Here is an 11,965-nt window from a genome sequence, read left to right on the forward strand (position 1 = left end):
TTGGGGGTGATTAGGCTCTCAGCGGCTACCAGTCACAATGGCTATGTTCTCCATTCACTGTCACAGGCACTATGCCTCTGGGTACCAGTAACTGAGAATCTCAAGTAGGGGAAGAGTTCTTGTGCTTCTCAGTTTTGCATGTGAGGTTGGCTGACTTGAGGATGCTGGAACAGATGAGCCTTGGGGCGGATTCTGCAGGATTTTTTTTTGAAAGAGATAGAGATGAATATTAGAGGTAGAACAGAAATATCACTTGGACAGTGTTGGCATGTATATAATTTCTCCCCCCAGGAAAGGACCCACAAAGTACTGGCAGCTCCTCTCCTTCTTGTATGCCATTCAAGCGATCAACCAGAATCAAAAGCTGTTACCCAACATCACCCTGGGCTACAGCATCCATGAGAACTTTTTTGATGGAAGGGTGACCTATGATGCTTTGCTAGACATGTTGTCAATTGGGCAGCTGAACTTTCCAAACTACAGCTGTGGTAAACAGACTAACTTACTGGCTGTTCTCGAAGGGTCCGACTCTCAAAACTCCATCCAGATTTCAAACGTGTTGGGCATCTATAAAATCCCACAGGTAGGAATGGAGAGAGGTATAATAGCATTATGATATCGGCTGTTTTATTTTCAACTACCCTCCTGTTGATCCCTAGCATCAAATTTGCCTTCTACGGCTGCCACAACCTTCAAGGAAATCACTGTTCCCACCAAAGGGTCCTTGCAATAGACCTTCCTCCTTCCTAAGATCTTCCCAATCTCATGTTGGGCTTAGAAATATTTAGGCTTTGATCTGAAATCAAACAAGATACAAATCTTCCTTCTCTTCCCAGGTCACTTATGCTTTTGTCTCTCATGTTCTGAATGATAAGAGGCATTTCCCTTTTTTCTACCGGATGGTCCCCAAAGAAGAAGCCCTGTACCCAGGGATTGTCAAGCTGCTCCAGCACTTCCGATGGACGTTGATTGGCCTCCTTGCACCAGACACCGACAATGGAGAGAGGTTCCTGAAGAGCTTGACTCCCGTGCTCATCAAGAGCAGTGTCTGTGTTGTCATCTCACTAAGCATCCAACGACCGAATACAAATGGAGTATACATGCCTCGTCTTCCATTCCGCAAGTGGAGCCAAGTGCATGTATTTGTTTACTATGCGGAATTGACTTTTTTCTTAAATGGACTACAAATCATACAACAGTTTTTTGACATATTGATGAAATCCATTTTTGGGAAAATCTTCATCACAACAGTTTTGTGGGATGTCGCCCTGGAGCTGATGTATAATGACATATCTTTCCAACACATCCATGGTATATTTTCCTTCTTCACTGAGACAAGTAAAGGGGCAAAATATGGTGATTTTCTACCCTTTTTCTTTGGTATTAAGAAGTTTTGGGAGGATGCTTTTAATTGTTTTTATTTAAAGCATGCATTCTCAGTGAAAGGCCGGACAAGATGCAGAGAGAGAGAGAAACTGGAGAGGCTTCCCCAAGATGATCTGGAAAGAATCCTCTCTCTAGACAGCTACAGGATCTACAACACTCTGCAAGCCGTGGCTCGTGCCTTAAATGCTGCATATTCATCTAGATCTAAGCAGAGGGGAACTGAGAGAATGGGACTTCAAAGGCTACAGCCATGGCAGGTATTTTCTTTCCCTTCATAGACATCACACCTGAGCATGACAATCGATTGTAGTGTTGCAGATATTAAATATTGTGCAGTTTGAAATGATTGGAAGCATAAGAACTGGAAGCATTCATTTCCTTTTGGAAATGAATTATCATCCAGGCCCATAGAAATATTATTCACTCTTTACTGGCAGAACTCTTTATAACAGAATGAGAACATCATTCTGTCCAACACAGGTTCGGGATCTCTCTCTCTGTCTCTCTTACCTTCAGGAGAGCTTCCTTTCCATATTGACTCTATTGAGTTTTGGAGCCAAAGACAAAAAGGCAACTCCCTTCAAAAAGGAGATATTGCAATCCAATACCTTCATCACATGATCTAAGTTTACAACACTCACATGCTGGCTAGCAGAGAACAGCAACCAGTTAGTTAATCTTAATCTCTTAATCTCAGCAAGAGCCCAGAGCCCTTTAGAAAAAAAAATACTATGGAAAAAACCCAAAGTTTGCAAAACACATTACCCATTTTAAACCTTCCTTAATACATATACATTTTTCATTTCTGTTTGCTATTCTTATTCTTGCCTCATTGCACAGCCCCCCGAGCAACTGCTCCCATCATGTGCCCAATTCTCCTTTCCCCGCAAGTTGGAATTGTTTTTGGCAGAGGAGATGACATTGATCAGGCTGTCTCTAGTCTCTATTCCTTTGACACCCGCTTGACTATGTTCTGGCTCTCTGCTCCCTCCACCAAGCTCCTGCCTTTCCCTGCTGAAGCCCATATTGGAGATTTCATTCAGGTTGCCTTGAAAGGAAAAACGAACCCAATTCACTCTTTCTGAAACAATCCAAGGGGGCAGCATCCTTCAAAAACATGCTTACTAGGAGAAAATGACACAGAAATGCTGAAGAATTCTGATGAGTTTCTATTATTATTATTATTATTATTATTATTATTATTATTATTTAAAAAATGCTTCAGAAATGTGGAGAACTGAATTTAAGATTGGGGTGCGTGTGTGAGAGAAAACAGTATGAATCAAAAGTGACAAGATCTGTCCATTACTATTTGAGTCTGCAACCAGCCCTAAGCAAAGGGGAAGTGGATTGTCAGTATGTTTCCATTATTATTAGATAATTTTTATTAAATTTTCAATCTAACAATTCCAAATAAACATTTTACAAACTCTGAAATATCCGATGACTTCCCTTCTTCTCTTTCCATGGTTCATTTTACATCCCTGTATATTTTGCTATAACCATTCAAATCAGTTTTCTACTTTTACATCCATCAAACATTATTTATGTGGTTGAATTTATCTTAATGCTGCCACCATTTTCAGCTGTATACAGTTATTTTCCATATATTCAATAACTGCTTTCCACTCTTCTTTCAATGTATGTTCTTCTTGGTCTCTTATTCTGTATGTTAAATCTGCAAGTTCTCCATATTCTGTACACTTAAGCTGCCAATCCTCTTTAGCTGGGACCTCGCTGACTTTCCATTTCTGGGCCAGCAAAACAGGGGCCTATGCTTCCCTTTATTCTAAATGCTCTCATCTTTGCTTCTGTTCCAGCTCCACCCTTTCCTAGGAAACACCCAGTTCTACAATTCTTCCATGGACAGAGTGTATTTGGATGAGAACGGGGAGCTGGCAGCCGACTTGGACATTGTGAACTGGGTGGTGTTCCCCAATAAATCCGTCCTCAGAGTGAAGTTTGGGAGTATCGACAGACAGGGATCCCCAGATCTGAAGTGCTCCATCGACCAGGAGGCCATTGTGTGGCCCAAGTGGCTCAATCAGGTGACGGGGAGTGGGAATGATGCCTGTCATTTTGCTCTCTTTTCTGTGAGCTCTAATAAGTGCTCCCTGTTCTTTGGGCTGCTGCCCTCAGTTGCCTGTCAACTCCAGCACTGGGCTGTTGTTCCAGATAGTTCCTACAGCTCCTCTGCTCAGCTGGGTGCCAAAGGAGGCTTCCTGCTAAACTGTGTGTCTGGGGAAAGGGGGGTTCCTTGCTTTTCGGTTGTTACATGAATTTTATCGGTAGTGAATAGCTCATGGCCCATATACAGAACTTTATTTAATGGAGGTCCTTTGTTTTTTTCTGAATTTAATCATGAATAATTCATGTAATGGACAGTGATGGGAAATGCTTAGTTTCAGCAGATGACAACATACTATCCCTCAAAGAACAATTCTCATTGACGCTCTTTGTCTTTGTGCCTAGACCATTCCTACTTCCAGGTGTGTGGAAAGCTGTCGCCCTGGATCCGTCAAGGTGATTCAGGAAGGGAAGCCTCTTTGCTGTTATGAATGTCTTCCCTGTGCAGAAGGGACCATCTCCACTCAGGAAGGTGGGCGACTCCAAGGGAAAGGCTGGCCTTGGGGAAGAGAGAAGCGTTCAGTCAGGAATCTCTCAAAACCAATTCTCCCTCGGCCTGAAGCGAGATGAACGCTGCACACCATAGTTGTCTTTGACTAGACTTAACTGTCCCGGGGTCCTTAAGGAGGGAGATTGTTATGGACCTAGGGTAGATATTAGACTTCTGCACAGACCCCTGATCCTCCTTTTGGCCCTGGTATAGGGGGCTCCAAGCAGCCCAACCTGCCAGAGGCCAAGCTGGGGATCTCCAGCCCTAGAATCGGTTCCAAATTTCTTCGGGGTAGAGCTAATGTTCAGAAAAACCTAATTAAATACCTGTAGTAATCTGTGGCTGTCCCAGACTGACTTGGTCTACAACTGAATCTCTCCCAAGAGGCTAGATACTGCTCAGGGCTTGGCCGAATCGAGTCTATTAGATATTACTTACTCTCTCTCTCTCTCTTGCAGATGCAGACCATTGCAAAAAATGCCCAGAAAATCAGCATCCAAACATGAACCGAGATCAATGTGTGTTCAAGCATATCACCTTCCTAGCCTACGAAGAATCTCTGGGGGTTGTCCTACTTTCCCTTGCCCTACTGGGGTCCTTAGCCACAAGCTTTGTTTTAGGAATCTTTATTAAATACAAAGAAAGTCCCATAGTAAAAGCCAACAACCGGGACCTCTCCTACATCCTCCTCGTCTCCCTCCTGCTTTCCTTTTTGTCCTCCTTCCTGTTCATTGGGAGGCCAAGGAAAGGGACCTGCCTTCTCCAACAAACAGCCTTCAGCATCATCTTCTCTGTTGCTGTTTCTTCTGTCTTGGCAAAAACCATCACTGTGGTTCTGGCCTTCCTGGCCACCAAGCCAGGGAACTCAGTGAGGAGATGGCTGGGGAAGAGTCTGGCCAACTCCATTGTCATTTCCTGTTCCTGTGTCCAAGTTGTCTTTTTTTTTTTTTTTTTTTAAAGCAATTTATTGGGTTTTACAATAAGAGTAAACATAATAAACAATATAACATTTATCTTAACATAGTTTCACATTTTCTTTGGACTTCCTCACACCTCCCGCTCCCACTTTCATCGTTATAACATTTTGTCAGCAATTTATCATCTTATTTAAATTCTTATATCCCTTCTATATTTCATAATCTTATAATTCTCAGAAGGAGCTAAATTTTCACAGTCTTACTTATTTTCTTAAAAACTTCTAAATTTAGTGGTGCTCAGTTGTTTTAGTCTAGCATCTTATTTAGCATTCACTCAAATTACAATGCTTTTGTAAATAGTTCTTAAATTTCTTCCAATCCTCCTCAATCCTCTCTTCTCCCAGGTCACGAATTCTGCCGGTCATTTCAGCCAGTTCCATGTAGTCTATCAGTTGCATCTGCCATTCTTCCAGTGTGGGTAGATCTTGAGTTTTCCAGTGTTTTGCGAGAAGTATCCTTGCTGCTGTTGTTGCATACATAAAAAATGTCTGGTCCTTCTTTGCCACCCCTTGGCCGACAATACCCAAAAGGAAAGCCTCTGGTTTCTTAGTGAAGGTATATTTAAATATCTTTTTCAATTCATTATAAATCATTTCCCAGAACGCCTTCACTTTAGGGCAAGTCCACCAGAGGTGGAAGAACGTTCCCTCGCACTCTTTACATTTCCAACACTTATTATCAGACAGGTGGTAAATTTTGGCAAGTTTGACTGGGGTCATATACCATCTATAAATCATTTTCATTACATTTTCTTTCAGAGCGTTACATGCAGTAAATTTCAATCCATTACTCCACAACCTCTCCCAGTCCTCAAACATGATATTATGCCCAATGTCCTGTGCCCACCTTATCATAGCCGATTTAACCGTTTCATCTTGTGTATTCCATTTCAACAGCAAGTTATACATCCTTGAAAATACCTTAATCTTTGGTTCTAACAATTCTGTTTCTAGTTTCGATTTCTCCACCTGGAACCCTAGTTTCTTATCATTTTTAAAAACTTCTTTAATCTGAGCGTAATGTAACCAATCTCGCACTTTGTCTTTCATTTTCTCCAAACTCTGCAATTTCCAATTGTCTCCATCCTTTTCTAGTATTTCCCAATATTTTGGCCATTTAGCCTCCATATTGGGTCTTTTTCGGGCCTTAGCTTCCAGAGGTGAAAGCCACCTTGGTGTTTTATTTTCCAGCAAGTCTTTATATTTTGTCCAGACATTAAACAGTGATTTTCTGACAATATGGTTCTTAAAGGCCTTATTTGCTTTAACCTTGTCATACCATAAATATGCATGCCAACCAAAAGCGTTGTGTCCAAGTTGTCATCTGCATGATCTGGCTGGGGATCTCGTCACCATTCCCAGACTCTGACATGCACTCCCAGCCTGGGGAGATCATCCTGCAATGCAACGAAGGGTCTGTGGCCATGTTCTATGGTGCCCTTGGCTACATGGGCTTCCTGGCAGCCATCTGCTTCACGGTGGCTTTCCTAGCCAGGAATCTGCCTGGGGCCTTCAATGAAGCCAAGCTGATCATCTTCAGCATGCTGGTCTTCTGCAGTGTTTGGGTGTCCTTTGTGCCCACCTACCTGAGCACCAAAGGGAAATTCATGGTAGCCGTTCAGGTTTTCTCCATCTTGGCCTCCAGTGCTGGGCTCCTGGGCTGCATCTTCATCCCCAAATGCTACATTATTTTGCTGAGACCTGATCTGAACACGAAGGAGCACCTGACAGCAAAAACTAAAGATAGCATCTGATTCTTAAAATACTATTTTTCAAGAAGGTAGAGAAGTGATATTCTTGAAAAATAATGTTTCAATTTAAAACATCGTTACCCTCATTTGATCATGTAGAACCAACCAACTTAGTGGAAGTAGTTATGAAATTTGGATTTGGCTGAAAATTTGTTAATACTTTGGAAGATATAGATCACATAAATCACAGGGAATTCACATTACCAAAATTTTGTAATTATTCTTGGAACGGAACAAGGATGTCCACTGTCACTCCTGTTATTTTTCCAAGTGAATCTCCAGCCCCCGGCTCTCTCACTTCCTCATTCATCGTCACCTCCTCTACGGGTGCTGCTAAGTACCCTCTGTCTTTGAGCTCTTTGCTCTCCTACTTTTAAGGCTCGCTGGGTTCTGGGACATGGTGGGTCTAGAATGGTTTCTAATGACGTGTCAGCCAGGTGTTGCTCTGGCTCTCCCATGATTTCCCAACTTTCCCCCTCATCTGCCTCTGAACTGTGACTTCCCTTTATACTTTCTTCCTCTTCCTCCTCCCTGGGAGGGTGAGGATGGAGAGGTGGTCTCCCCCATTCCTCCCTGGCCCTTGGTCATCTTGGTCACCCTCCACCCCATACCTGTCAACTCATCAATATCTTCCTTAATTTATGGTGCCCAGAACTGGACACAGTATTCCAGGTGTGGCCTGACAAAGGCAGAATAGAGTGGGACTATTACTTCCCTTGATCTGGACACTATACTTCTGTTGAAGCAGACTAAGATTTCAACATTATTTTTATTAGAATTAAAATTTGTTATCTTTTCCCCCTAATTGTATAATTAAGAAAGCACACCATTCAATGCTGTATTTTAAAATGTTGTGAGCCATGCAGGGACCTTACAGTGAGGGAGGGTCATCAATATTATTATTTAATATATTAAAAAGTTGCTGCATCCCACTGTTGACTCATGTTAAGCTTCTGGTGTAATAAGCCAGTTGTCCTATATTTAGGCCTCTGCTTATTCTCTTCAGCCTCAGCAAAGGTGTTGTTAACATTGTACACCTTCAGACCATATACACAGGGACCTAGGTCCACATTTGGCCAGAATCCTACCCGCTCAACTGTCATCTCTAACCCCCACCCCCAAATAATATTTCAATTTCCCCCATGTCCCCGTTTCATTTCACTTCCTGAGAAAAATCCTCAAATGTTTCCACTGAATGTAGTAAGAAGGGAGCATACTATGGAGGGGGGAGCTCCTGGCGGACATTTCCACAGTGGTGGGAATGTTTGGGCGGTTTTTTATTAAAAATTTGATGATTTACAAAAGTGTGCAATGTCTCTCTCTCTCGTATTTCCCCCCCCCCATGTAACATTTTTACAATTCAGTTTCATTTTTTGAGACATTAGGAAGAGAAGGGGGAAAGAGGTGAGGGGGAGATGGGGGGGTTGGGTGGCGATGTTTCTATTTTACTTACTATATGTAGGGTTTGTGTCAGTGTTGCTTGTGCAGGTTCTTTGCTGTTCACTTGTGTTCCTTTGGTGGTGAGAGAGGTTGGGGTTGGCCTAGGGTGTGGTTGTTCATTTGTGGTTGGCTGTGGTGGTCTTTGTTTTCGTGTGTGTGGGGGGGGTGGGTGGGTGTTTTGGATCAGGTTAGCCATATTGATTTGTATGCTGTTGGTGGATTTCTGTCATTGTCTTGTTGGGCTGTGTGTGTGATAAAGGGGAGCCATACAGGGGTGGAGGTGTCTTCTTCTATTTGTCCCCATGTCAGTTTCAGTTTATTAGTTAATTTTTCTAGTAAGCTGTTTCCCATACTATTTGGTACCATTGGTCCATGCTTACTCTTGACAGGTCTCTCCAGCGGTGGGAATGTTGTGGAAAGCGAATGACAATGAAACAGAGGAGGAGAAGGAAAGGAAAGGAAAGGAAAGGAAAGGAAAGGAAAGGAAAGGAAAGGAAAGGAAAGGAAAGGAAAGGGTGAAGGCTTGTTGCTTGGGGAGGGGGGTAGATAAAAGAGTGAAGGACAAGGCAGTTCTGGGCAGCCTGGGCAACTGTTGCTTAGGTGGACCGGAAAGCAAAGAAAATGGCCTTTGCTGCAGTTAGGCCAAAGGAGAGCAAAATAGGGAAGGGAGGGCTAGCCAGGAAGAAGAGTGGGAGCTGCCCTTGTTCCTGCATATAACCAAGAAAAATAGAGTATGCACTAGAGTTATAACTTTTAGACTTCAAAAACAAACAAACAAACAAACAAACAAACAAACAAACAAACAAACAAACTGAAAAGGGGAATAATTCTTCTCAGTTGTGAAAAAAGGTCACCCCGAAATGTAAAGTTGGAATCACTGTATCTGTAACATTACTACTCATAAGTATTAGCACTTTTTAAAACTTTATGGAACTGTTTGGAACTTTTACAGCTGCCTGGAACTTCCGAAAACTGTATTGGAGAATCACGGGAGGCGGGAGCCATCCGTACTCCAGACACCAGGAAGCAATCAGGGTGCGTCGCGCAACCAAAGTGATACGGGAACTTTATGGTCCTTGTGTTCAGGATCCTTGTGTTTCTGGGACCCATAGATGGCTGTGGGGACATGCAACAGACCACGCTTATAGAGAGCATGAAACCCACAAAAATGGTTACCTCCATTGGGCCCTTAAGTTTAGAAAAGGGGGGAGTTTCAGGGAGCCTGTGGAAGATCGGGGGAAATCAAAACCCATTCCTCCTGATCAGAACTGATGAGTTGATGACCACTGTAAGCAGATGAAAACATTAGCAGGATTGCAATAACACTTGTATTGTAGCAATTGCTATGGAGAAAATGGAGTGATGTAAAATATGGACTATTGAACAGTATGCAATTGAAAACCCATGGAGGGGAAGGTGAGAAGTCTAAAGATTTAGAGAGATCTTTAAATATAGATCTGTATGGCTGTATTGTTATAATCTTATACTTGTAAAATCAAATAAAAATGATTAAAAGAAAAGAATTGATGAGCTGGTTTTGTTGAGTGCTCTATCCCTCTCACCGTCTGCAGCTGTTTAGGGAATTGACAAGACAGGGGATATTTTATGCACCAGACTTTTCAGACTCAGTGCGAGAAATTATGAATCTCTGGAGAAATCCCTGGAGAAATCCCCGGGAAAAATAAGAATATTTATGAGGCGGGAAGCATCGCCCTGGCAACCTTCTGGAGTCTCTCTGTGGCTTGAGGAGCAGATGCAGAGCTGGAGAAAACATGTTTGCAAGAACACAAGAAGCAGCTGCCCTGTTTTGACATGGGCCAGCATAGGGTGGAAAGGTCAGCTTGGACTTTAAATGGCAATGCACCTTCGTTGGGGTCAGGGCCAATATATTATTTTAGGAAGTGTGCAAATATATACACGCTCTACATAGAGTACCTACATCTGAGCCCTGTGAACTCATGAAACCCATTCCCTTTACAAGAAGATTCTTATTCTTATTATTTTTTATTTACTGAGTTTATATACTGTTGTATACATAGAGGTTTCAGGGGAGTTCACAGAAAAGATCACAACATATATAACCAGAATAAAAACAGCAACCCAATAACACCCACCCCCCGAAAGGAGCCACATTTTAAAAGGGTATAGGATGTCAATCAGGTCAACCAAAGGCCTGGTTAAAGAGGAAGGTTTTTGCCCGGTGCCTAAAGGGGTATAATGAAGGCACCAGGGAAACTTCCCTGGCAAGAGCATTCCACAGACAGGGAGCCACTGCAGAGAAGGCCCCGCTCTCGTGTTGCTGCCCTACGGACCTCTTGAGGAGGAGGCACACGAAGGAGGGCCTCAGAAGATGATCTCAGGGTCCGGGTAGGTTTATATGGGAAGAGGCGGCCCTTGAGGTATTGCAGTCCTGAGATCACGATGACATGCTTGGATCTTCACATCCCCAAGGCCATCTTCCCCCTTACCAGACACATTCTCCACTAACTGAACCTTCTGGACCATCTGAATTATCACAAAAGCTTTGTCTCCTTGTGCATTCTCTGAGGTTTACAAAGAACTCTAAGCACTAAATAATAATAATAATAACAATAATAATAATAATAATAATTTATTATAAAAACCCCGCCCATCTGGCTGAGTTTCCCCAGCCACTCTTGGCAGCTTCGAATCAAATGTTAAAAACAATACAGCATTAAATATTAAAAACGTCCCTAAACAGGGCTGCCTTCAGATGTCTTTTAAAGATAAGATAGCTACTTATTTCCTTCACATCTCATGGGAGGGCGTTCCACAGGGCGGGCGCCACTACCGAGAAGGCCCTCTGTCTGGTTCCCTGTAACCTCACTTCTCGCAATGAGGGAACCGCCAGAAGGCCCTCAGCGCTGGATTTCAGTGTCCGGGCTGAACGATGGGGGTGGAAACGCTCCTTCAGGTATACAGGACCAAGGCCATTTAGGGCTTTAAAGGTCAGCACCAACACTTTGAATTGTGCTCGGAAACGTACTGGGAGCCAATGCAGATCTCTCAGTGTTATGTGGTCACGGTGGCCACTCCCAGTCACCAGTCTAGCTGCCACTATCTGGATTAATCGCAGTTTCCGGGTCACCTTCAAAGGTAGCCCCACATAGAGCGCAGTCATCCCCACCAAACAGAACTTTATTTCTGCAATACAACACAACTTTAATACAGGCAACTTGCCGTTTGCACAGGGGTTGCATTCTGGGTCATTGCACAGCAGCAGTAGCGCAAAAGCCCATTTCGCCCCCCCCCCCCGTCTTCTGGGGCCGAAAACGACGTGTGGGTTGTACATGCATGTCAATCTATCGCTCGCACGATGGTTCCCACCTGCATAAGAAAAAATCCTTGCTAAAATACAGAATTTTATAACGTAAGTTATGACCTGCTTATCTCCCATACAGCCATAACATATAATGCATCTCTGACAGCAACAGCTTGGAAGGAAAATGAGGGGGAGGGGAATCAATGATGAAGTATTTAAAGTACATTTTTAAAAAACGATGTATAAGTAAGGCATCTTTTCTATCTACACTGATGTCCCTATGATGAGCTTTCTACCTGAACAATCTTCCACATTTTCTGCGCTAACATCCTTCTGAAGATTTCTTCTTCTCTAGTAGGATTTCTGTTTATCACTGAAACTTTTTTCCATCCTTCGTGGGCTTAGTTCATTCAGGGAATCGTAGAGTCGGAAGGGTCTGGATGGTAATCTAGTCCAAACCCCTGCAATGGGAGAATCTTAACTAAAGCATTCATGACAGGTGGCTGTCCAAT

The 11,965-nt window shown here is 43.0% G+C and overlaps 1 protein-coding gene across 1 annotated transcript; it reads left to right on the plus strand.

The window, feature by feature from the left end:
- Positions 1-899: 899 nt before the first annotated feature.
- On the plus strand, positions 900-9,603 carry LOC308465528 (vomeronasal type-2 receptor 26-like; the record flags this gene model as incomplete). The annotated part of the gene is made up of 5 exons (XM_080985501.1): positions 900-1,643; positions 3,207-3,434; positions 3,859-3,985; positions 4,462-4,871; positions 9,123-9,603. The coding sequence occupies 5 exons, from the start codon at positions 900-902 to the stop codon at positions 9,225-9,227; spliced, it is 1,614 nt and encodes a 537-aa protein (XP_080841627.1). The 3' UTR covers positions 9,228-9,603.
- Between the last annotated feature and the right edge of the window lie 2,362 nt (positions 9,604-11,965).

This window comes from Podarcis pityusensis, assembly GCF_964106645.2.
Source record: "Podarcis pityusensis genome assembly, chromosome: 2".
In the NCBI taxonomy this organism is placed as follows: Eukaryota; Metazoa; Chordata; class Lepidosauria; order Squamata; family Lacertidae; genus Podarcis; species Podarcis pityusensis.